The 25,604-nt window shown below is 39.6% G+C and overlaps 1 protein-coding gene across 1 annotated transcript; it reads left to right on the top strand.

The window, feature by feature from the left end:
- Positions 1-18,410: 18,410 nt before the first annotated feature.
- Positions 18,411-22,142, top strand: LOC127081275 (translocon-associated protein subunit alpha). The gene is made up of 8 exons (XM_051021546.1): positions 18,411-18,699; positions 19,313-19,477; positions 19,580-19,630; positions 19,832-19,920; positions 21,085-21,162; positions 21,265-21,465; positions 21,563-21,634; positions 21,839-22,142. Exons 1-8 carry the CDS (start codon positions 18,630-18,632, stop codon positions 21,884-21,886), a joined length of 774 nt encoding a protein of 257 aa, XP_050877503.1. The 5' UTR covers positions 18,411-18,629; the 3' UTR covers positions 21,887-22,142.
- The last annotated feature ends 3,462 nt before the right edge of the window (positions 22,143-25,604 follow it).

The raw sequence follows: 25,604 nt of genomic DNA, 5'->3' as shown, positions 1-25,604 counted from the left end.
CTCGCCTAGCGAAGGCTTAGCGAATACTCGCTGCCTGCTCGCTTAGCGATGTGCTAGCGAGCGGCTGCGGGTTCTGGTTTTGATATCAGTATAATTTCAACCAATTTTATGCCTTATGGCTTTCATTACAGCAACTATATGGTTAATCATTTAAGGTATTCAAGTACACATTAAAATTCACATTCCAAACTTAAGATATTTTCGTAAATTTAATCATAATGCCATATGCAAAATTAAGAACATAAGGCGGTAATAGCAATGCAAACCTGTTTGCAAATTGAATTGCGACCTTGGATTGGCAAATCGGATTGAATTGGGCAGAGGTAATTTCGGTGCGGATGAGCGGCCTTCAGGGTTTCTTTACTCGGAATTCTCTGAGTTAGTCTCCAGGGTTTCTGCGCCAGGGTTTCTGTCCGTCTTCGTCTGTCCATTTTCGTGACTGAAGTGTCGGTATTTATAGTGATTGTGGTGACCTAATGGGCTCAGAATGAAGCCCAAAAATTCTGATATATCGCAAGCTTCGCTAGGCGAGAGCTGTAGCGAAGGGTTCGCTAGGCGAAGGATTGGCTCGCCTAGCGAGCAGACCATTTGTGACCTAATGGGCTCAGAATGAAGCCCAATAATTCTGGTATTCGCAAGCTTCGCTAGGCGAAGGAGTTGCTCGCCTAGCGAGCAAGCTAGTTTGGGCCTTTTTCTGGATTGGGTCTGTTGTGAGCTGGGCTTTTGTTCCTTTAAGGTCAGTGCCTTGCAGAATAAGTTGGAGTGCTTCGAGAAATGTTTTGCAAGATTAATGGGCAAATTTTTGGGTATGACAGCTGCCCCTGTTTAAGATTCTTGAACCGAGAGAGTTAGAATGGTAAGTGCGCCATTCGTGGTCTGGAGGTGGAAGATTATTGAATATTAGAATGCCCAAAATTTTGCACCTGTTCATGGAGATGGGCTTAAAAGATGCCATCCAGGTAGTTTGATGATGAGAGCTTCAAAGTGCGTCGTACATTAGACGATATCTGAAGACATGGGTGTCATATAGGGTCGTACGCTAGACTGTATGGTGAGTCATCCATTCGGCTGTCGACTTCACTGGGGAGTCAGAATGTGTCATACACTGCTGGGGATAAGGGATCAGAATGGATCATACACTAGATCGTATCTGAATAGCAGAGTGGACCGTCCCTTAGGCTGCATCTGGAGAGGTAAAGGTCAGAATGGATCGTACGCTAGATCGTGTCTGAGTAGCAGAATGAGTTGTCCATTAGGCGGGTGACCTTATCAGAATGGATCGTACGCTAGATCGTATCCGAGTTGCAGAATGAGCCGTCCATCAGGCCGGTGACTGAGAGGGGTGGTCGTATGCTAGGCTACACGTCAGAATGTACTGTACGCTAGGTAGTTTCTGAGAAATGAAAGGTCCAACTGGGTCGTAAATTAGACCGTATTGGAGTAGTTGAAGGTCAGAATGGATCGTCCGTTAGATCGTATCTGAGTGGAAGGAGTCATATGTTGAGCTGAATCAGAATGAACCGTATGTTAGACTGTATCTGATCGTATTTGTAGATGCTGTATTTGCAATAAATGGCCGGGATGGGCTTAAAGATGCCATCCTTAGGAGGATAATTAACCTGAAAAATAAAGTTAGCTTCATGCCATGTCATGATGCATGAGATGTTTCATGCTTTCGACAATAAACGCGAACAATGTATGCATGCGTATGCTGTGAAATGATGTAATGAATGAATTATGCATCTGAGAAGTTCTTCCCGAGGACTCTACTGGGGACATAAATCTCAGTCTTCTGGTTGGAGATTACTGGTATCGGTGATCCTTCCTTAGCTGGGGATACTTGATTCTTGTCTGATGGTAGAAATATTCGACGGAGCCTAGCTGGGGATGGAAGAGATGACCAGTCTGTCTAGTGATACCAATTTCTTCTGGGGAATAACTGGTTTTGTTGAGGAATAGAATTAGCACCCGGATTCATTGGAACGCATGGTTAGACCTTCTCCTCGATCCTGAAGTCTCGTAGTAATCGTTATTTCTATTTTACGCGCACATTTTTGGTAAACATTGATCATATTCAAATGCACATATTAATTCGAATTAAATCAATGGACGTTTATGCGAACAAAACAGAAAAAGTAAAACAAAAGCATCTTTTGAAATAACATTGTATTGATTTTGAAAGAGGGCCTATAAACAGGCAATTTGTGTACAAGGAGACAGAAATCCTAGTAAGAGGAAATCGTCAAGAAAACAAAGAGAAAGCTATACAGAAAAAGTCCTATCGATTTCAGTTCCACCACTGTCATTATATCTTCAAGCCCCTCATTTCCTGCTGTCGAATAAAAGTGATTGGCTTGTTCATTCCCTTCGACTTGGGTAAAGCTGTCTGAGAACGGGACATAGTCATACGCTTTTAATCCCTAATTTTTGCCTGGACCGTCTTTTCAGGTTTTCAGTCCACCAGGATACCCTTTTTTGCCCAAGCCGCCTTTTCAGGTTTTCGACTTGCCGGGTGTACGTTTTTATATGTTAATCCCTAATTTTTGCCCGAACCCTTTTAGTTCGCCGGGATGCCCTTACTTTTGCCTAGATACGTCGACCTAGCGGGTCTCTTTTATGCGTAGTATTTTTTGACTATGTCTGCGTTCACGGGATGCGGGAAGTCTTCGCCATCCATTGTAGTAAGCATCATGGCTCCACCAGAGAATGCCTTCTTAACTACAAATGGTCCTTCGTATGTGGGAGTCCATTTGCCTCTGGGGTCACCTTGTGGTAGAATGATACGCTTGATCACCAAGTCGCCAATTTGATACACATGTCTCTTGACCCTTTTGTTAAATGCCTGGGTCATACGCTTCTGATATATCTGCCCATGACAAACAGCCGCGAGTCTCTTTTCATCAATCAAATTTATCTGATCGAGTCGAGTCTGAATCCATTCATCCTCGTCTAAACCTGCCTCTTTCATGATTCTTAGAGAGGGAATCTGAACCTCTACCGGTAGGACGACTTCCATTCCATAGACTAAAGAGAAAGGAGTTGCCCCTGTCGAAGTGCGTACTGAAGTGCGATAACCATGAAGAGCAAATGGTAACATCTCATGCCAGTCTTTGTACGTTACTGTCATCTTTTGTATGATCTTCTTGATATTCTTATTAGCAGCCTCCACGGCGCCGTTCATCTTTGGCCGGTACGGAGAAGAGTTATGGTGTTTTATTTTGAACTGCGTGCAGAGTTCAGTAATCATCTTGTTGTTCAAATTAGTGCCATTATCAGTGATAACTCTTTCGGGGATGCCATATCGACAAATGAGATTATTCTTGATGAATCGTGCCACCACATTCTTAGTGACAGAAGCAAATGAGGCTGCCTCTACCCACTTTGTAAAGTAGTCAATAGCCACGAGGATGAAACGATGTCCATTAGAAGCAGTAGGTTTAATCTCTCCGATCATATCAATGCCCCACATTGCGAAGGGCCAAGGGGCTGTCAACACATTTAAAGGAGCAGGAGGCACATGTACTTTATCCACATAAATCTGGCACTTGTGACAAGTTCTGGAGTGATGGTGGCAATCAGCTTCCATGGTAGACCAATAATATCCCGATCTCAGAATCTTCTTGGCCATTGTATGTCCACTAGAGTGAGTCCCAAAAATACCGTCATGCATGTCTTCCATAATCTCTTCTGCTTCCTTTTTATCCATACAACGAAGCAAAGTCGAATCATGATTACGTTTGTATAATATTCCATTACTCAAAAAGAATTTAGCGGAGAACTTCCTCAGGAATTTTCTGTCATTGATGGACGCCCCTTCAGGGTATTCCTGAGCTTCTAAATATCTTTTTACTTCATGGAACCAAGGTTTCTCTTCTACTTCAGCAGCGTTAAGTTCATAACAATATGCTGGTTCATCTAGTTGCTCAATGGTGATCCTGGGAGCTTCATTGTCCCATCTGACTCTGAACATTGATGACATGGTGGCCAAGGCGTCTGCCAATTGATTCTCTTCTCGTGGGATATGTTCGAATGTAATCTCTTCAAAGTACGGGATTAATGTTAACACCCGCTCTCGATAAGGGATGAGATTCGGATGTCTAGTGTCCCATTCTCCTTTGATCTGACTGATCACTAATGCTGAGTCTCCGTATACACTCAAAAGCCTGATTCTTAGGTCTATAGCAGCTCTGAGTCCCAAAATACATGCTTCATACTCAGCCATATTATTGGTGCAATCAAAACATAGTCTAGCGGTGAAAGGCGTATGGCAACCCTTGGGAGAGATGATTACAACACCAACACCATTGCCCAATGCATTAGAAGATCCGTCAAAAACCATAGTCCATCGGGATCCCAGTTCGGGTCCTTCATCCGGTCCGGGTTCTTCATAATCAGTAACAAGCATGACATCCTCATCTGGGAACTCAAAATTCATAGATTGATAATCATCTACTACTTGATGAGCCAAATGATCAGCTAGCACGCTTCCTTTGATTGCTTTCTGGGTAGTATACTGGATATCATACTCTGTTAAAATCATCTGCCATCTTGCTATTCTTCCGGAGAGGGCAGGTTTCTCAAATATGTATTTGATAGGGTCCATCCTAGAAATTAATAAAGTGGTATGATTCAACATATACTGTCTTAGTCGGCGAGCAGCCCAGGCCAAAGCACAGCAAGTTCTCTCGAGCAGTGAGTATCTTGTTTCACAGTCGGTAAACTTTTTGCTAAGGTAGTATATGGCATGCTCTTTTCGACCAGACTCGTCATGTTGCCCCAGCACACACCCCATTGAATTTTCTAACATGGTTAAATACATAATTAGAGGTCTTCCTTCAACTGGTGGCATCAGAATTGGAGGTTCTTGGAGGTACTTCTTGATTTTGTCAAAAGCTTCTTGGCATTCATCATTCCATATCATCTCTTGATTTTTCCTCAGTAACTTGAAGATGGGTTTGCAGGTAGCGGTCAAATGGGAGATAAACCGGGCAATGTAATTCAAGCGTCCCAAGAAACCTCTGACTTCTTTATCTGTACGGGGAACTGGCATTTCCTGAATAGCTCTCACCTTAACCGGGTCAACCTCGATTCCTCTGCCACTGACAATAAATCCCAAGAGTTTACCGGATCTTACTCCAAAGGTGCATTTGTTCGGATTCAACCTCAACTTGTATTTCTTCAACCTCTCGAACAGTTTGTATAAATGCTCGAGATGTTCTTCTTCAGTATGAGATCTGGCTATCAAGTCATCCACATATACCTCTATTTCGTGATGGATCATATCATGGAACAAAACCACCATAGCACGTTGGTAAGTTGCCCTTGCATTCTTTAGACCGAATGGCATTACTTTGTAACAGAAAATGCCCCATTGCGTCACGAACGTAGTTTTCTCCCTGTCCTCAGGCGCCATCTTAATCTGGTTATAACCTGAGAATCCATCCATGAACGAGAATACCTTGTGTTGAGCGGTGTTATCTACCAGAACATCAATGTGCGGGAGCGGAAAGTCGTCTTTGGGACTCGCTTTATTCAAATCTCTATAATCTACACACATTCGCACCTTACCATCCTTCTTTGGCACTGGTACCACATTAGCAACCCATTGAGGATAAGAAGTAACAGCCAGAAAACCTGCATCAAATTGTTTCATAACCTCGGCTTTGATTTTCTCAGACATTTCAGGACGCATGCGACGAACCTTTTGCTTAACAGGACGACAATCTTCCTTCATTGGCAGACGATGCACTACTATATCAGTATCCAGTCCTGGCATGTCTTCATAAGACCAGGCGAAAATCTCTACATAGTCATGTAACATCTGAATCAATCTTCCTTTGACACTGTTTTTCAAGCCTGCTCCTATTTTGACTTCTTTCTTGTCCACTTCAGTACCCAGGTTTACAATTTCGATTGACTCTTCATGCGGCTGTATAGTCTTCTCTTCTTGTAGTACCAGTCTGGCAAGTTCTCCAGGTACTTCACAATCTTCCTCACTTCCATCCTCGGCTTGGTAGATCGGATTTTCAAAGTCATAATGAACAATAGTAGAACTATTATCAACATGATCCAGAGTGGGCATGGATCTGCAATTCGTTACGTGAGTGTGTGTAAGAAAACATAGCTTTTTTGGAAGATGACAGGAAAGATAAAGAGCGCAATATTTGAATGCAAAAAGTCCATTGATTTATTGAATGTGAATATGCTTATGAAGATGACAAAACCCTTAACAAATTAGCTATTGTGCCCCGGGCATAGACACAATGCTTTAAGAAGTTCAATTGTAAAAACTAAAAAAATTTGTAACACTAAAATAGACAATAACAATTACTCCTGACTAAAGGAAATCGGGATAGTGTCTTCAGCCTTCCAATTATTGAGTTCGTCACCAACTGTTGGGAAAATCCAGCTATCCAGATCGCAATCGCTATCAGCATCTTCTACAGCATTAATTTGATCTTTGACCATCTTTTCAGAGTTAAATCCCAGACCAGACTTGTCAGACTTGTATGGTACGTTGATCAGTTGACCCCAACCAGTACGACCACCATTTTCAACCACGGCTTGAGCGTCCTTCAGAGAAATCATGGCAGGAGGAGCACGGATAACCTTGGGCACACAGGAAGTTGGCTTAAGGACAGGATTAGTCGGAGGAACTACTTCAAATGACTGAGAAGGAGTCTCCAAGAATTCGTCATCCATCTCAACGTATCTGAAGGCCTGCACACTACTGACAATGTACTCTTCTTCTCCACACACGGTGACAATCTTGCCTTCTATTGGATACCTCAGCTTTTGATGGAGAGACGAAGCTACGGCACTTGCCCCATGAATCCAAGGGCGTCCCAGCAAGCAGGAATAGGCAGGACGGATGTTCATCACGTGAAAGGTAGTGTTGAAGACTTGAGGTCCTATCTTGATAGGGAGCACTACTTCGCCACAAACAACACTCTTCGCACCATCGTAAGCGCGCACCACAATGTCACTAGGCTTCAGTTCAATGCTCTTGCAGTCAAGTTTATCGAGCACGGCTTTCGGTAGCACATTCAAAGAAGAGCCGTTATCGATCAGCACATGAGACAAAGTGATCCCCTTACACTCAACGGAGATATGCAGAGCTTTATTGTGATTCTTTCCGGCTGGTGTCAGGTCAGCATCGGAAAAGCCTAAGCCATTGTCAACAGTCAGGTTGGCAACATAGTTTTCAAACTGATCGACGGATGTCTCCTGAGGTACATGAGCAGTCTTCAGGAATTTTATCAATGCATTGGCATGAGATTCAGAAGATAACAACAAGGATAACATCGAGATCTTAGACGGAGTATGCCCCAGCTGTTCTACCACATCAAAATCACTCTTGCGGATGATTTTCAGCACTTCTTCCATTTCCTGCTTGGCAACATCTTCGGTAGTAACTTCGACCGGTGTCTTTGACTGAGAAGGGTTGACTGGTTCCTTTCCTCGAGTTTCAAGGGCAGAAGGTGAGATTTCTGGAGAGAATATCCTTCCACTTCGAGTAATTTTACTAGTCCCAACAATGCCATTAGGATTAGCAGAATTATCGACTTGCTTTACGCCATGAATGTAAATATCACCTCCGTAATTCCACGGAATAGCTTTGCTTGAGGAATATGGTACTGGGCCAGGTGCAGTAATGATTAGGGGAGCTACCTTGGGCTCAGCAGTAATCTTCACAGGTGCTCTGGTAGCGGTAATCTTCACTGGAACTTTGGACCTAGCAATCACAGATATTTCTTCAATAGGGTTTTCCACTTTAGGAACCTTTTCGAAGAGAATTGTGTGATCATCCATCAGCCGTTGAATACCATTCCTCAACTTCAGGCAACCATTGGGTCGGAGTACACAAAGATCACAATTTTCAGCACAACCTGGAAATAAACCAGCTTGCAATAAATTCTTCTTGATGATCAGGAGAGGAGATGCTAAGTCAGCTACATTAGAAATGTGAGAATAGTCATCCACAGCATTAACAGTTTTGTCATGATTAGGCATAGGTGCAGTGATGATGTTAGGAGTCTCCGGAGGCTCAAATTCAATTTCTCCAGCTTCGATCATATCCTAAACCTTATTCTTCAACGACCAGCAATCGTTTGTATCATGCCCGGGGCTATCGGAGTGATATGCACACCTGGCATTGGGATTATAACGAGAAGAAGTAGTGTTGGGTTTCGTAGGAGGATCTCTGAGGGTAATCAAATTTGCCTTTAGCATTCCCTGCAGTGCCTGTGCTAAAGTCATATTGATCCTGGTAAACTGCCTTCTCGGCTTGTCCTGTCTGTGTTGGAAGTTTTGAGATGGCGGTGCTGCAATCGTAACCGCTCCAACGGTATGGTCACGATTTTTCTTGTTACGACCCTTTTGACCGTACACAGCATTTGATTCATTCCTCCCCTGATAGGACCTTTTGGTGCTTGCAGAGGTAGCCGCCTGTATCTTTCCACTTCGGATGCCGCTTTCAACACGTTCGCCTGTCAATATAAGTTCAGTGAAACCTGATGAAGAACTTCCCAGTAGATGGCTGTAGAATGGGCCAGTCAGTGTGCCCATGAACATATCCACTAATTCTCGGTCAGTCATAGGGGGTTTGACTCTGCCAACCAAATCTCTCCATTTCTGAGCATATTCTTTGAAGCTTTCTTTGGATCCCATAGTCATATTCTGCAACTGTAGCCGAGTAGGCGCTAGTTCAGAGTTATACTGGTACTGTTTATAGAAAGTTGTTGCTAAATCAGTCCAGGTGCGGATGTCAGAGCTCTCGAGTTGATAATACCATTCCAACTGTGTGCCAGACAGACTCTCTTGGAAGAAATGGATCCATAGCTTCCTATCAGTGGTATGTGGCTGAATCTTTCTCACATAAGCTCTCAGATGCATCTGAGGACAAGACGCACCATCGTACTTAGTGAAAGTGGGGATCTTGAATTTGTGAGGAATGGTCACATCGGAGACCAGACCCAAACTTTCGAAATCCAGACCGGGCGCCTTCTGACCCTCCATAGCTAGCATACGTTCTTCTAGCAACTTGTACTTGCCATCTTTTGGAGAGTACTGTTCATTCTCATAATCTTCATCGCCGTCCTCAGGGTTGAAGAAATCAACATTCTCCTCTTCTGAATCATTCTCCGTCTCCTCTTCTGGACCATTCGGAATTCCAAACTTGACTCCCGCGGCCTGTCTTTTAAGCCTTCTTCCCGTGTTAATGTAACTCACAGCTTTCTTATCTTTCTTCTTTTCGAGCAAAAGAGCCTTCAGTTCCTCCTGCCCTTTGGATAAGCTCAAGATCAACTCCTGGAATTGAGCATTCTGAGTCTGGAGATCTTTGACAGTTTGTTCGAGGTCCATTTTTCTGTTTAGAAGGAAGACCGTAAGAACACTGATCTTTTAGAATACCTGTCATGCGATATTATGTTATGCTATGCAATGTATGAAATGTTTTCAAGGACTTTTGGAATTTAACTTTGCGTACACCATCGAGAAAGGAACTTTTATTAATAATTTCTTTAATTAATGTTTATTACAAGAAAATAAAATAAAATACAATGAAAGCTCAAGTCTCCCAGGGACGGCTTCTTTTTGGGTGAAGATATGCGTTGAGCCTTCGTTCCTCATTAAGCTGGCTGGTAAGTTCTAACACCTTCTTTCTTTCAGCACGGAACTGTGTTTCAAAAGTATCCCTTTCAACTCTCAACTGGATCCAGGATCTCTTCAATTCTTCAACATCGGTAGGCATATCTGGATAAGGAATGATCTGAGGAGTACCCCCTTCAACTCCTGGTTCAACAATCAATGGTCGGACTGCAAGATACGGCATGACAAGTTCACGAGCTCTTGCGCGTACCCATCTGAGATAAGGTTCCATAGGAATAGAGTTTTTCTGTCCTAAAGTGCCTCTTTTCACCATACCCCAAGCTCGTAGAAATTTTTGACGAAGGCCCTGGGAATCGCTGTCATAGTCAAACACAATGCCTTGGATGATTATCTCATGTGGGCCATCTCTTCGAGCATAACCAAACTGACGTAGGGCTAAGGCCGGGTTACAAGTGATACCTCCTCTTATTCCTAGGAGTGGCACATTGGGGAACTCGCCACAACGGTCAATGATGGTAACATTTTCCTTGAACTGAGGACACCAACAGATGTCTGAATGGGAGAGCGACATTATCCTTTGAGACCACTTCAAATTATGCTCGTTCTTCAAGACTGATTGAGGAAGGTGCGAAATAAACCACCTAGACAACAACGGTATGCAGCACATGAGAGTCCCTTGCCTTTTCATAGTACGAGTGTGGAGGGAATGCAAAACGTCTCCAAGCACGGTAGGCACAGGGTTATGAGTGAGAAATATCTTATTAGCATTCATGTCTATGAATTGGTCGGGATTAGGAAATAGCACCAAACCATAGATTAGTAATGCTAGAACATCTTCGAAAGCATGGACGTTCATAACCTTTAGGAATCCTCGGGCCTTATTCATCAGAAACTTGGCAAGTAGACCCTTAACTCCACTTCTTGTTACCCAATTAGTTTCAATGTCGGATTTTGTCAAGTGTAAAGCCATGGCAACTTCTTCAGACTTCGGAATCTTTTCTAAACCACTGAAAGGTGTTTGATCAAGGATAGGTATCCCCAACAGCCTGGAGAATTCTTCTAACATGGGCACCAACTGATAATCTGGGAAGGTGAAGCAATGATGTTTAGGGTCGAAGAACTGGAATAAAACTCTCATCATATCTTCCTTGGAACCGGTGGTAACCAAATTGAGGAGAGAGCCATGTTTCTTGATGAACTGAGCATGATCGGGAAGTTCTGACACTAAATCCTTGAGTTGAGGAGAGATGACTACAAAATTGAACCGGATGGTCTTCCTGGAAGCCATAACCTGTTTAACGGAGCAAAGCTAAATCCCTAAGTCCTTGAAATGGTTAGCACAATGTCATGATGTTATGATGTTATGATATCATGATGTTATGATGTTATGTAAATAACAAGCACAAGCAAGTCACACAACAATCATTCCTAGGTTTTAAGGCTTGCATGAGTTCCATAGGTAAGTACCCTCCCCACTGAAGTCTGGTTGGTTCAACCTGTCCTAGAATAGTAACCGGGTTCTAGAAGGATCTCAAATCATTGACCTTCCCTTAAGTCCACTTCAGTGCAACACCAAGTGGCTGACCAAAGCTTCCCTAAAGTCCAATCTCAAAGAGTGTAGTATCGAGTCTCAACCAACCTCAGTCGGAACCGAAGTCAGTTATCTCACTACTTTCTAATGGCTAGGATGAGTCAATTAGGGTTCTAAAGGTCTGGTTAATGCTTTGATGACACCACGCAGAAGCCAAATTTTTCCTCAAGTAAACATGAGGAACATCAGGACATCCAAAGTGTCACATTAACGGTAGCCATCATTTTAACCATTCCAGTATACGCCGGATAGTCGCGATGATCTTTTGCTACTTACCTAAGGTACACTAGATCCGGGTGTAGGATCTTTCACTCAAGCATAAAATACCCAAGCAATCCCTTAAAAGTAAATCAGACAATTTGAATAAGTGATCTTGTTTTTAAGGTAACCTCTCTTTTTAAGGGTCCCCAGTGGAGTCGCCAGTTCTGTCATACGGTGAACTGACTTTTTGTGTTTTTGCTTTGGAAAGCAAATGTCGCGGTTAGCAAGAGTCGCCACCGACTTTTCTTTTATCCAATAAGGAAAGGTGGAAAAGAACAGGAAAGACCTTAATTAGATTTTGGGTTCGGGAGGTACATTATACAAAGGGAAGGTGTTAGCACCCTTTGTATCCATGGTTATCCATGGGCTCTTAATTGGTTGATCACTTATATTATTTTTCTTGTCTTAAAAAGTGTTCGTGAATTGTTTAGAAAATGTTTTGAAAAAGAGAATTTAACTTTGTAATGATTCTCGTATGAATGTATACAAAGTGGTTATCTCGTTTAGTTTTGAAAATGGTTTAGAAAAATATAACTCAGTAATGATTCTAGTATGAATGTATACCAAGTGGTGATTTTCTAGTATTTGTGAAAAGTATTTTTAAATTGTGAGTAAGCAATTAAGAGTTATACCTACCCAAGGTCTTGATGGGCATTTTCTATCCTTGTGAGGGTAAAACCGTCCTTATTATTGAGAAATAAGTAGTTTTATCCTTTGGATGTAAAAGGGCGTCGTAGGGTCATCGATTAGTCATTGAAGGCAACATTTGTAAGGATACCTTAGCATTCGGAGGGACGATCATCATTTAATCGTAGGCTACACCGAAGGGTCATCGAGGGACAACATCATATATTCGAAGGCAACATCCGAGGGACTATGATTTATCTTATAGGGACATGATGATTTAACCGAAGGGTCTTTGATAAGTGTATCCCCACATTCGCGGGGCATGACCATTATACCGTAATACCGTAGGGCAACAAAGAGAGGTCCAAGATCACATATTCGAAGGCCATATTTTACAATCAATTAGGTAATTAGGATGAATCTCCACATTAAAATTAATACATTAAGATCAATTAAGCAATTTAGGGTGGATCTTTGCCATAAAATTAATACATTAAAATCAATTGAGTAATTCAGGGTGAATCTCCACAAGGGTATCCCACAAATGAAGTGGAATACCTAACGGGCCATCTTTTCCTGGGATAGGTGAATCTTTACAAAACTCAACAAAACATGTCAGAACACCAAATCAGGGTGCAATCGAGGATTACACCACAAAACAAAGATAACAACAGTAAATAGGGTCGGGTAAATGATGCATGGCTAGGATAAAACAGGAGTGAAAAATCAGAACAGAAAAGTCAGCAACTGTCACGTTCGCTCCTGCCTCGCCTAGCGAAGGCTTAGCGAATACTCGCTGCCTGCTCGCTTAGCGATGTGCTAGCGAGCGGCTGCGGGTTCTGGTTTTGATATCAGTACAATTTCAACCAATTTTATGCCTTATGGCTTTCATTACAGCAACTATATGGTTAATCATTTAAGGTATTCAAGTACACATTAAAATTCACATGCCAAACTTAAGATATTTTCATAAATTTAATCATAATGCCATATGCAAAATTAAGAACATAAGGCGGTAATAGCAATGCAAACCTGTTTGCAAATTGAATTGCGACCTTGGATTGGCAAATCAGATTGAATTGGGCAGAGGTAATTTCGGTGCGGATGAGCGGCCTTCAGGGTTTCTTTACTCGGAATTCTCTGAGTTAGTCTCCAGGGTTTCTGCGCCAGGGTTTCTGTCCGTCTTCGTCTGTCCATTTTCGTGACTGAAGTGTCGGTATTTATAGTGATTGTGGTGACCTAATGGGCTCAGAATGAAGCCCAAAAATTCTGATATATCGCAAGCTTCGCTAGGCGAGAGCTGTAGCGAAGGGTTCGCTAGGCGAAGGATTGGCTCGCCTAGCGAGCAGACCATTTGTGACCTAATGGGCTCAGAATGAAGCCCAATAATTATGGTATTCGCAAGCTTCGCTAGGCGAAGGAGTTGCTCGCCTAGCGAGCAAGCTAGTTTGGGCCTTTTTCTGGATTGGGTCTGTTGTGAGCTGGGCTTTTGTTCCTTTAAGGTCAGTGCCTTGCAGAATAAGTTGGAGTGCTTCGAGAAATGTTTTGCAAGATTAATGGGCAAATTTTGGGGTATGACACAATGAATGATTGCTGTCCAGCTTCAACTATTCATATTAATCATCATTCGTTGGTCCGACGAATAAAGCATAAAGAACGGTAATAAGAACAAATCAATGGAAAAGAAGAAATAGTCAATGCACTCATAAACATAAAATCTGTCACATTCAGAATCAGGGTCACCCCCTTAGCAATGGGGGGTTTAGCTACTCATAATCGAAATAAAAACAAAGATTAACATTGTTGTCATTACAGAATTTCGTAAGGAATCAATCTTCAATCGTCGGAAAACTCTTGAACATATGAATCCTCTGATCGTAGAGTCTCCAGCTCTCAAAACGCGTCTTTTTTCTCTCCAAAATCGTCCAACCCCTGGAAAATCGTGTTCTGCCCTCTAAATAGCTATTCAGTTGGACTTTTCCTGATTTTGGGCTCCATACGCGTATTGCCCAGTCTCATACGCGTACTGCCTAGTCTCAAACGCGTACTGCACGTAAGACAGCCTCTGATACACGTATTGCCCAGTCTGGTACGCGTATTGCCCAGTCTGGTACGCGTATCACCAGAAGCTTGTCTTTTGGCTAGATTTTCCATCCCTCTGGTCATATACGTATGCTATGCGTACTGGGAAGGTCAATACGCGTATCATGTAAGGCCATACGCGTATGGACAGCAGGTTCTCCAAAAATTGATTTTTTCTTCCGTTTTCTTGCTCGGGCTCAATTTCGCATCTGACGTTTGATTCCCTGAGCTTCCAAACTAGTTTTTTACCTGCTAACATAACCAAAAGTGTAAAATATCCTCAAGAAACTCATAAGTAACAACACACTTTATATTATAGAATTGAGCTTATATCTAACTAAAAATGCTTTAGTTTACACAGTTTACCTGACTTATTTACGGTTAAATAGTGGAATGTCTAGCATAAATGGTGACTGATCAGAGCAGTTCTAAAGTTCCTTTCGACATAATGGAGGGAGAAAGGTTTTTGAGAAGAAACTAGTGGTTCAGAAAGATGACTGGTAGGGAAAAAGGATTTTTCTTAGTTATCTCAGGTTGACGATTCTCTGGGAGTGGACCTAAGAATGCTAGAGGTTTGTCAGATAGGGAGAAAGGGATTAATACCCGAGAACGCCAGATTTTGGCTTTTTCTTCAGCGAAAGGAGGTTCAGGAACATATTCCTTGCCATCAATGGTGAGTAGTTGCGTGAGCTTCGCAGCGGAGGGGAGTGTTTTTTTTTGCTTGGGCTGGCCATGGAAGAAGTTGAAGGTTTGAAGAAGAAAGGAGTTGTGTTCGTTTTTGTTTACTGAAGCAGAGGGAAAAAATGAAGAGAGAAAAAAGGAAAGAAGAAGAAGAAACAAGGGTTTTATAAGAGTTTAAACCCTAGGAAAAGAAAAATGGACGTTTGATTTTCTTTTTTATGATACATGTACCCATGTTCTCACATCTGTAGACACGTGGAGGCGATGGGCAATCGTGGGTGGAGACACGTTTCCGTCATAAAGACGTGAAGTGATGGGGACATGATTTTGTGAGTCTCGAGAGAAAAAGGAGATGTTTGTCATGATTAGATGACATCAGCAGCGTGGGACAAAAAGTTGTACCACCAAGTAGAAGTGGAAACGGTAAAGAGCAATTCGACATCTCAAAGATGCCATTATCTCATAAAAGTCGACATTCGAAAATGGCATCTCTGGGGGGCATTTTGTTACCACAAGAAATTAGTAAGGCATGTTGAAGGCGTAATTAATGAAAGCGCCTTATGGATTTAAGGATTATACCTCACCAAGGGGATGTTTGAAAGAAAAGCTGAGTCCAAGATAAGAAAGAGCTAGGAAAACCACAAGTTACCAGAAGATGAAATCAACGGGAGAAGCAAGTTGGGTCGAAATCCGTTCTGTCGACTAAACCAGAGATTGGGACTTAAGAAGTTCTTGATTGTATCGGACACATAGGGGATGGTGTCGACATAAGTACCTGAGCGGGATAAGTTTGAAATTCAAAATGACTAGCTGTTACAAGGAGAACGAGCGCCAAAGATATGAAGCAGTTTTTAGATCGTGTAGCACGACGTCTGTCTATAGACAGTTATTTTTGGGGTAGTTTTGCCTGTAGACAGTCTCTTTAGTTCATTATAAATAGGGGATCCCACAGAGGACTCCAGGGTGTTCACTTTGTACCAAAATCACTTGTAAAAAACTTCACATTCCTAGCGTGAGGAAGCAAGAGTTTTCAAGAGTGCTATGTACGTGAATCACCATATTTACTTCAATGCAACTTCCTTATTTTTCAATTGTTCCCATTGAACACTTTGTTTTAATTTCGTTTACGTTTGAATTGTCCTTTTTTGTTGTCGTCTACGCCGTCGACACTAATTCTATTACGATAATAGAATTCACCAAAAGCGTTTTCGTTGTGTATGTCTTTTGAATGTTATAGTGATGCCGGTCACGAGTCACCCATAGTCTATAGCATCATCATTTTGTGTGGAAAAACCTTTGCTTGTTCAATATTTTGTCAGAAGTCGTTTCTCACAAAGTTAATAGCCCGTCGAATTGAACGAGTTACCCCGTTACATTAGCACATGTCTTAGGATCAACTGGTCGATCCTGCAAGTAACCCTTAGTTTTAGGCTTAGGGAGGACCATCGATTATTTACCAATTTCCACAGTAAACAACGGTGCACTTAAGTGAATTGTAGAACATCGTAAGGTACGATGTACTTAAGTAGAATACGAAATATGGTAAGGTACCACGCGCTTAAGTGATTTTGGCATATTATAAGATATGGGCCACATACACTTGAGTGGATTTTTTTAGCTTGCAGCCCACACAAGTGGTTCTATAAATAGAACCCTTGTGTAGAAGCATTTGAGCAGTTGCAATTTCGTTTCTCTCTCTCTCTCTCTCTCTCTCTCTCTCTCTCTCTCTCTCTCTCTCACACACACACACACACACACACACACACACACACACACACACACACACACACACACACTCAAAGCCTTCATTCGTAGCAGCTAGCACCGAGATTGAAGGAATCCGTTCGTATGGACTGAGTAGAGGCGTTGTCATCGTCCAACGTTCGTGATCGCTCCATAGATCTGCATCAAAGGTTACAATCTCCACAAGAGGTAACGATTCTATCACTGATCATGCCTATTCGTAAGGATCACTAAAGGAGAAATTTTAAAATTCCGCTGCGTTTTGGATCGCTCTTCTCCTTCAGCCTTATCATCCGTATGCAGCGACTATTCAATACCAGCAACCACTACTTCCCGGTCCTTAGTACCAACAACTTTGGTCGCTCCTCACTCAAGTCATCAAACCTAGGACCGTGAATATCAGAATCAGCTTAGACCTCAGAATAATGTGGAAATAAGGAATGCTCCTCTGGATCCAATTCATATGACCTATAGTTAACTTCTGCCACATCTGGTTCAAAGTTCCCTGGTGGTTCCTAAATCTCTTAAGCCGCCGATGAAACCATTCTCGTCTGATTCTGATCCCAAAGTGAAATGTGAATATCACGTCAGATCAGCAGGGCACTCGACCGATGACTCAAATGCTTTCAAAGCTAAAGTACAACTTTTGATTAACAAGAAGTACTTAAACCTTCAAGGAGGAAACTAGTTGGTGAACGAAAACCCCATACTAGAGTGAGTGCAAAGGCTTCAATAAGCATTTCATGAAGCCGGTAAATCAGAAGGGGGACTTATCCTCAAATTTGATGATCCTTAGGCCATATTTGTCATTTTCATCTGCATTTTATTTGTTTGTTAAGGTACTTCTTGTTTTTTAGTTTGTTGGTTTTTAAATGGTAATATTAATGAAATGAACATGCATTTTCTAAATCAATTCATTCATATTCACTATATAAGTGAGATGACTCGTACATATATCACCTTAAGGTTTTTGATGAATATGTAGTCTCTCTCTCACTTGTTAGAGCGAGTCTTTGATCTTTAGGTGAATATTTCACCGAATGTGTATGCTTCTCCTTATGATGGCCAATATTGACTACCATTGATTTGAGAATGAAAATAGTCTTAACTAGAGATATTTTAACAAATCATAATTTTTTAAGTTAAGTAAGGAAAATATAAAAACATCTCATAGTTTACATATGAGTTACAATTACAATATAAGGAATATTTGAAAATTTAAGAAGGCGATAAAAGAATGTTTTTAGAATCATTTTAATGATTCAGATTAACCTAACTTTGATATGATAAAATGTTGTGTGAAAATATGATGTGCAAGTAAACACAATTAAACTTTTAATACAGCGAAAGTATATATAATTTTTCCGGGGATTGGGGATTAATATAAAATCTAAAGAGTAAAATTTAATTTGAGTGTTAATTGCATATAATTAACAATATTCAAGTTTAAAGCAAAGTAGTTAAAATTTCTAACTTTAAAGTTTTAAAGATAGTTGAGAAATTAAAAACAACTTTAAGTGAGCTACAATTACTACCAGAATCGTTACAACAATTTAAGTAAAACTTAACAAATTGTGTTTTCCAACACCTTCATCATAATTTTCATAAAGTATGACTATTACTGAGTTTAACATTGATTAATATCCCTATTAATTACCTTCATCATGAACCAAATTGATCTATTTAATGACTCTTTCTATTTAATGAATAAACTGTTTGTTTAAACTATGACTCCTTTATTAATTTAATCTCAAAATATTAAAATCAAGGTCTATTATGAAAGAAGTAGGAAATTACTACTACAAGAGAAAGTTACTTATTATGGTAGATAATAACAAATTTCACAGTGAAGTCAAGTAAGTAAAAGTAGCGATAATTTCATTCATCAAAACGACGGCATTGTTCTGTACACGGTGAATGAAACGACAACGGTTATCACTCACACATTCCATCTTCTTTCTCTGTTTTTCTCGTTTCTACTACATTCCTTTTCCACTTCCATTTCCATTTCCAACACAACCCTAGAACCATCCACATGGCGCTCATCAACAACTTCTGGATTCTCTCCTTCATTCTCTTCCTCATCGCTTCCCCACTCCTCCAAGGTCTAGATCTCCTTTTCCTTTTCTCAGTTTTTCAATCTTCCTCGTTTGTTATCTCATGACGATTTTCTTAGATTATGCGTAGTTTGTTCCTTTTTTTAGTTTAATTGCGATTATCTGCTTCCGTTTTTGTTAAATTTTCAAATTTGTTTTCGTTTTTTTTTTGGACTAGGGTTTGACTTTTTTTTTGGGATTGTGAGTTATTAATTCGGTGACCTAATTGATTGTGATTTAATGCTCTGTTTTGTAGTAATGTTTTCAATTTTCAATTTACAGTAAATGCTTATCAAGTTATGAATTATGATGCGTTGATTTTACACTAGTTTTTTTTTTTTTTTGTGTGTGTATGGCCGAAGCAAATCCCTCAATCTTTGTGCGTTTGTGTATGTAAAGAGTCAGATTAGTGTTAGAATGAAATGTGAATAAACTTTGGTATCCTTAACTGATGGAAATCAATGAAACAGTACACTGATTTAGTACAACTTTATTGCTGAAAATAGAAACTACTATGGAAACAATTTCATTTCCATACATGTTTTGGTGTTTTATTATGTATATGGGTGTATTCTGCGAGTGACCGATGATCGTCGTTAAATGTGGTTCTTCTTCTTGCTAGTTGTTAGGTGTCAGTCAGATGAAGCTGCAGCGAATGCTGGTGAAGTGAGTGACATTGGAATTGTTGGTGATGAAACTGATGACGCTCAAGACTTTGCGGATGGAGGCTTTCCTTCTGCTCCGGGAGTTGATACCATCTGTGTCTTCCCTAAGAATATTGCAAGATGTAAAGATCTTTCTGTATTAAGATGAGGTTTGGATTATAATGAATGAATTATCTCCTCAAAATCACTTGTTAATTTTTGTTTTTGTTGTTCATTTGATGTAGTGGTAAAAGGTGGTGAAGAGGCAGAGCTGCTTGTTGGTCTGAAAAATGATGGTAACTGATTATGCTTGTCACTGTTAATATTATGCAGCTACTAAGCATTTCATTTGTGTCTTGACAAACCTCTAAAACTCAACACTCCTTAGTGTTTTCTATTCAGTTATAGAATTTATTGCTAGGGTTGGAGCCCATCAAAACAAAAAAAGAAAGAATAATGTATTTGTTGCTTAAATTTGTTTTATGGATTGAAAACAGGGCAGTCAAGTTTGAATGTTGTTGCTATTAAGGCTAGTGTTCATCTTCCATTTGATCGTCATCTTCTTGTTCAAAACCTTACTGTTCAGGTAGAAATTGGGTACTGAATCTCCAAATTAAATCTGTTTATATATGTTCAGTAATCATTTCAGTTCTCAACTATATTACTTTCATGGAAGCATCCTCATCGGCTTTTATTTATGTTTGTTACCTGTAAGAATCAATATAAATTTGATATATGTATATTGGTTAAGTTCGGAAATAATTTGCGGCAACTGTTTGTTATTATGTATGTTACATTTGCTTAGTGGATTAAAGTATTTGGTATATTTGGGTTTTCAAAATCTCGAAGATAATTGTTGCTTTAGGGGTATGTTTGGATGGGAGAGAAAACTTATTTTCTTTTCTAAATTAAGGAAACTATAAAATGTTTCTAAAAATGCATTAAGTATGATCATTTATCATGTTATTCTTTCAATTTGTTTAAACTATCAAATATTTACCAAAATACAAACTTAGCCCTCCAAATTCTTCCATCTAAACACTCACATTTATACAAAGGCATGAACAGTATTTTTCATTCAAGATTGGTTTTTAGAGCACGGGGTTTTGTTTTTTAGTAGAAAAGAAGTAATAAGGGGACATCCACATTGGGTCGAGCAAGACACCACATATTCACCTCCACTTTTCCAATCAATGTGAGACTTCTACCTCACTTGTATCGCAACAAATACTACTGGGTAGAATGATGAATCAGGGGTAACAGTAAAATATCCTCAACGGCTTAAAAAATTTAAACAAAAGAAACAAGGGGAAATTGTGAATACAGCAGAGATGACCAATTCCTTGAGTTTTTTATTCACGCTTCTATGGGCTAAGGATGTTTAGCATATTTTTATATGATCCTCAGATTCAAAATCCTTATACTGTCTGTTAAAATAGGTATGAGGATGATTCTTTTGGCTTTGTTTTCTTCCCTTATATTTCATTCAGCATCTCTCTATTCCATAGTATATGGCAGCCTGTGGCTCTGTTAGATTGATGATGCCCAACCATCTGGCTACATAGATCTCCAAGTCTATTTGGAAGTCTGATGCAATTGCAATAAACCAATAACTCTGTCAAACTTATTATTGTTAATATGTTGTCTGTGTGGTTTTGCAACTTCTTGTTGGTGAATCAGTCGATTTGAATTCCGTGCTACTATTTTTAGTCAAGAGTATTACATAACTGTGTTGTGTGTATAACTTCAGGTTTTCAACAATGGCTCTGTGCCATCATCAGCTCAGGCTAGTTTCCCATATATATTTTCTGTCAGCAAGTTCTTGCAGGTATTATTTACCTTTTGCAAGGTTGATGCTTTGAGTTTATCAATTAGTAACATTCAAAAACATCTATATATGTCATGCCTGACCACTTCTTTTTCTGTGCAGCCTGGACCGTTTGATCTTGTGGGGACCATTGTATATGAGATAGACCAACATCCATACCAAAACACCTTCTATAATGGAACAATTGAAGTTGTTGAGCCTGGTGTTTTATTCAGCATGGAATCTGCTTTTCTTTTTACTCTTGGAACTGCACTTCTTGTCCTACTTGGGCTATGGATTAATGGTCAAATACAGAACCTTAAGGTAATCCAGTGGTTTCTATTTTTCAAAAAATAATTCCATTTACCGCGTGAGTATTATTTGCATCCTCCTGATTATTTGCACGTAAATATTTGCTCAGAAACCAAAAAGATCTTCCAAAGTTGAAGTTGGGACTAAGACTACAGATCCTTCAATGGATGAATGGCTTGAGGTATGTGCTAATGCTTTATTGTCTGCGACACTTATTTCTAAATTTGTATGTGGTGTTCCTGTTTCTGATTTTTGACATCTGTTTCCTCCCTTTTCCCTTCTTTTCGTACTTTTGCCCTGAAATTTGTATATCTAATTATTGATGTAACCGTTACATCGCTGATTTGTCGATACTGCTTTTGTTAACCTGCATTTTGGTATTCAGGGAACTGCGTATACTCGGTCTACGTCAAGCAAATCTAAGAAGAAGTAGATTAATAACTCTTCTCTAGCTCAGTCCTGCGAGACTGAGACCCTTCCACGGAGTACAGAATCATGTAATAGACTAGGTTGGAGAGAGAGAAAGAAGTTCTAAAATTTAGGTTGAAAAGACCAGTCTGTGTTGTAACCTGTATGTAGCTTATGAGCATTTTTATGGCTATTGTTTTTCTTCGCACTAAGTTGAGCTTTGTCCAAGAAAATACTAACAGGGATCTGAGTTAGTAATACCATACGACTTTGAACTGGCAGAGTTTTGTTAGATTCTGTTAATTTGAACTGGATTTTGATAAATTTTAGACGGACTCGCCATTTATCTCTTTTATTTTAGGCTTAAATATTCTCTTCGTTCATGTAAGTTAACGTGTTTTTGAATTTGGTCTCTGTATTTTTTTTTGTCCTATATCTCACTTTTCTATTAACGTTAGTCTTCGGTATTAGATTTTTGTTAATACAAAAGGTAATTGGGCAAAAGGTGCACATGTGAAATTGTTTTATACTCCCTCGTTCCTTTTTAAGTGTCATTTTTTGTCTTTTTACATATACTAAGGAAGCTAATCATTATTGTTACTTTTCAAACAATAATTTTTCTTTTGCCTATAATATCCTTAATTATTTATTACATTCACTTTATCTTTTCTCTCTCTGTAATAATTATTTAGGGATAATTCTGACAAAATTTCAATTAATACTACCTTGAATTTTGTCAGTAACAATTAGAAAGAAACAATTTTTTTTGCAAGAAAGTGATACTTATAAAGGAACGGAGGGAGTATCTGTTTTATATTCAACAAATTACATACGTGGATATTCTTTTATTCCCCACCAAAAATGCAATGTTGTTCAAAAAATATCTTTTTCTTTTAGTCTATGTAAATTAGGGTTTTGTTTGTTGGAAGAAAAAAGAAACTCATGTTGTGGGAGGAGATGGAGCAACGAAGATGATGAAATGCAAATTTCATCACCTAGTAACACACAATCGCATCTCTGGAACTTGATCTCATATATAATATCTTTTTTCCTCCTTTTAGAAGGAGAGTCAGCTCTGTTCATCGTGTCTTCTTGAAACTTGAATTTTATGAAGTTCAGTTTGATTTTTCATTAAGGGGGTAGATTTGGTAAGGACTGTTTAGTGTATTAGACAGGGGGAATGAGCATGATGTAGAAATAGATCCAGATAGGTGAAGCTTATTTGAAGCAACATGTACTGAGCTTGAGCACTCAGAGTATTGGCTATGTTGGTATAACAACAATGCTGATAAGTATAGTAGACTGGTTAGTGATAGTGATGCCGATAATGTATATCAATATGCCATGATAATGAAATGTGTAGTTCACATATATGTTGAACATAAAGATAACGACAATGCTGAAGAAGCTGATGTAGGTGAGTTTGAAGAAGAAAATGTTGGTGGTGTGAAACAAGTTGAAGAAGACAATGTTGGTGGTGTTGAACATGTTGAAGAAGCTAATGTTGGTGATGTTGAACAAATTGAAGAAGATAATGTTGGCGGTGTTGAACAATTTAAAGACACAGAGGACAATGACGATAGTGACTTTGAACCTGATGGTTTGTCATTTGATGATAGTGAGCATGAGAGGGATCCTGGGTTGGATGATTGTTTTGATTTCATTGAAAATCAAGTTGAAGAAAAAGGCAAAAGAGGTAGGATAAAGGTTGCAACAAGGAAGCACAATCATACTCCAAAGAAGGTACCAATTGGTGTTGATAATGTGGGGTCATGTGGTGTTGTGGATAATGAGATAATCATCAACTATGCTAGTGATGAGCTTGGTAGTAGTGACTCTGATGCTTCTGATGAGGAGAAGGAACCAAAATATCCAAGGTTTAAGATGCAGGATTTGGACAAGAATTACAAATTCAAAGTGGGATTGGAGTTTGTATCACTTGAAGAATTTAAAGAAGCAATAACTGAATGATCAGTATTAAATGGGAGACAAATAAAGTATGTGAAAAATGACAAAGTTAGAGTAAGGGTAATTTGCAAGGGCAAATGTGGGTTTTTAGCACTTGTAAGTAAAGTTGGGAATAAGCACACGTATAGAATGAAGAAATGGATTGGAACACACACGTGTGGTTGGATATTGAATAATAGTTCTGCCACTTCTAAGTGGGTTGCAAAAATGGTGGCGGCTAGGATGACATCTTCAGATGGTGTTAAGATTCGTGATATAGTCTTTGAGATTAAGAGTAACTTCTCTGCTGGTATAACTATGAGCAGGACATGGAAGGCCAAACAAATTGCCAAAGCTCTTATTGAAGGTGATGCAGTAAAACAATACAACCTTTTGTGGAGATACTCTACAGAGTTAAGGAGAGTCAATTCTGGGAACACTTGTAAAATTAATCTGACAAGGGTTAGACCAACAATACAACCAAGGTTTGGCAACTTTTATTTTTGCTTAGACGGGCTTAAGAAAGGCTTCACAACATCTTGTAGGCCATTCATTGGAGTTGATGAATGTCATCTTAATACTAAGTTTGGAGGGACTCTTCTTATTTTAGTTGGTAGAGATCCAAATGACCAATACTATTCCATAGCTTTTAGTGTATGTGAAAATGAAACAAAGGAGTCATGGAGGTGGTTTCTTACCTTACTTTTGGAGGACATTGGTAAAAAAAAGAGGTGGGTTTTCATCTCTGACCAATAAAATGTACTTTCATAATTGTAATGTTTTTTTGGATCTTATCCCTAATTATATAATATGATTTGGCTTTCATACCTAACTATGTTAATTATTTTTGGTTTTCATCCCTAATTTTGCAGGGTTTGATCCCCATCTTTGAAGAATTGTTTGAGAGGGTAGAACACAAACTTTGTCTTAGACATTTATATGCCAATTTCAAAAAGAAGTTTGGTAGAGGGACACAGATCAGAGACCTAACGATGGTTGCTGCAAAAGTCACATATATCCAAGCCTGGGATGCTAAGATGAAAGAATTGAATGAGCTCAATGTGAAATCTTGGGAGTGGTTGTCAGACATACCTACCAAAGTATGGTGTAAGCATGCATTTTATTTTTATCCTAGATGTGATGTTCTTATGAATAATGTATCTGAGGAATTTAATAGCAATATATTATTGGCAAGAGATATACCAATATTAACTATGTGTGAATGGATAAGAAACTATCTCATGAATATGAATGCCAACTGAAGAGAAAGGGTTGATAGATGGAATCATAGGATAATGCCTAGACCTAGACTTAGGTTGGATAAGGAAGTGGAATATGCAGGAACTTGGATCCCTAATTGGTCTGGTGACACATTTGGCAAGTTGAAGACACCCATACCAGGAATAGTTTCATTGTGGATACATCAAAGAAAGCATGCACATGTAACTTTTGGTAACTAGTGGGCATTCCTTGTAGACATGTCGTCGATGTATTAGGTTTTAGGAACAAATTCCCCGAATATTTTGTTGATGACTATTACTCCAAAGATACTTATGAGAAATGTTATGGTTATAATGTAAGTCCTATTAATGGATAAGACATGTGGCCGGAGGTTGACATGGAAGAGATGTTGCCTCCATCATATAAAAGAGGACTTGGACGACCAAAGAAGCTGAGGAGGAGGGAACCTGATGAGGACCCTAATAAGGTAAGAACACAAACAACTTATTGTTGCACAAGATGTGGTGTACATGGCCATAATGCAAGAAATTGTACAAGTCAAGTAGTTGACCCTA

This window comes from Lathyrus oleraceus, chromosome 5, assembly GCF_024323335.1.
Source record: "Lathyrus oleraceus cultivar Zhongwan6 chromosome 5, CAAS_Psat_ZW6_1.0, whole genome shotgun sequence".
Classification (NCBI taxonomy): domain Eukaryota; kingdom Viridiplantae; phylum Streptophyta; class Magnoliopsida; order Fabales; family Fabaceae; genus Lathyrus; species Lathyrus oleraceus.
The sequence above is the reverse complement of the archived record's forward strand: the minus strand, read 5'-3'. Positions and strand labels throughout refer to the sequence as shown.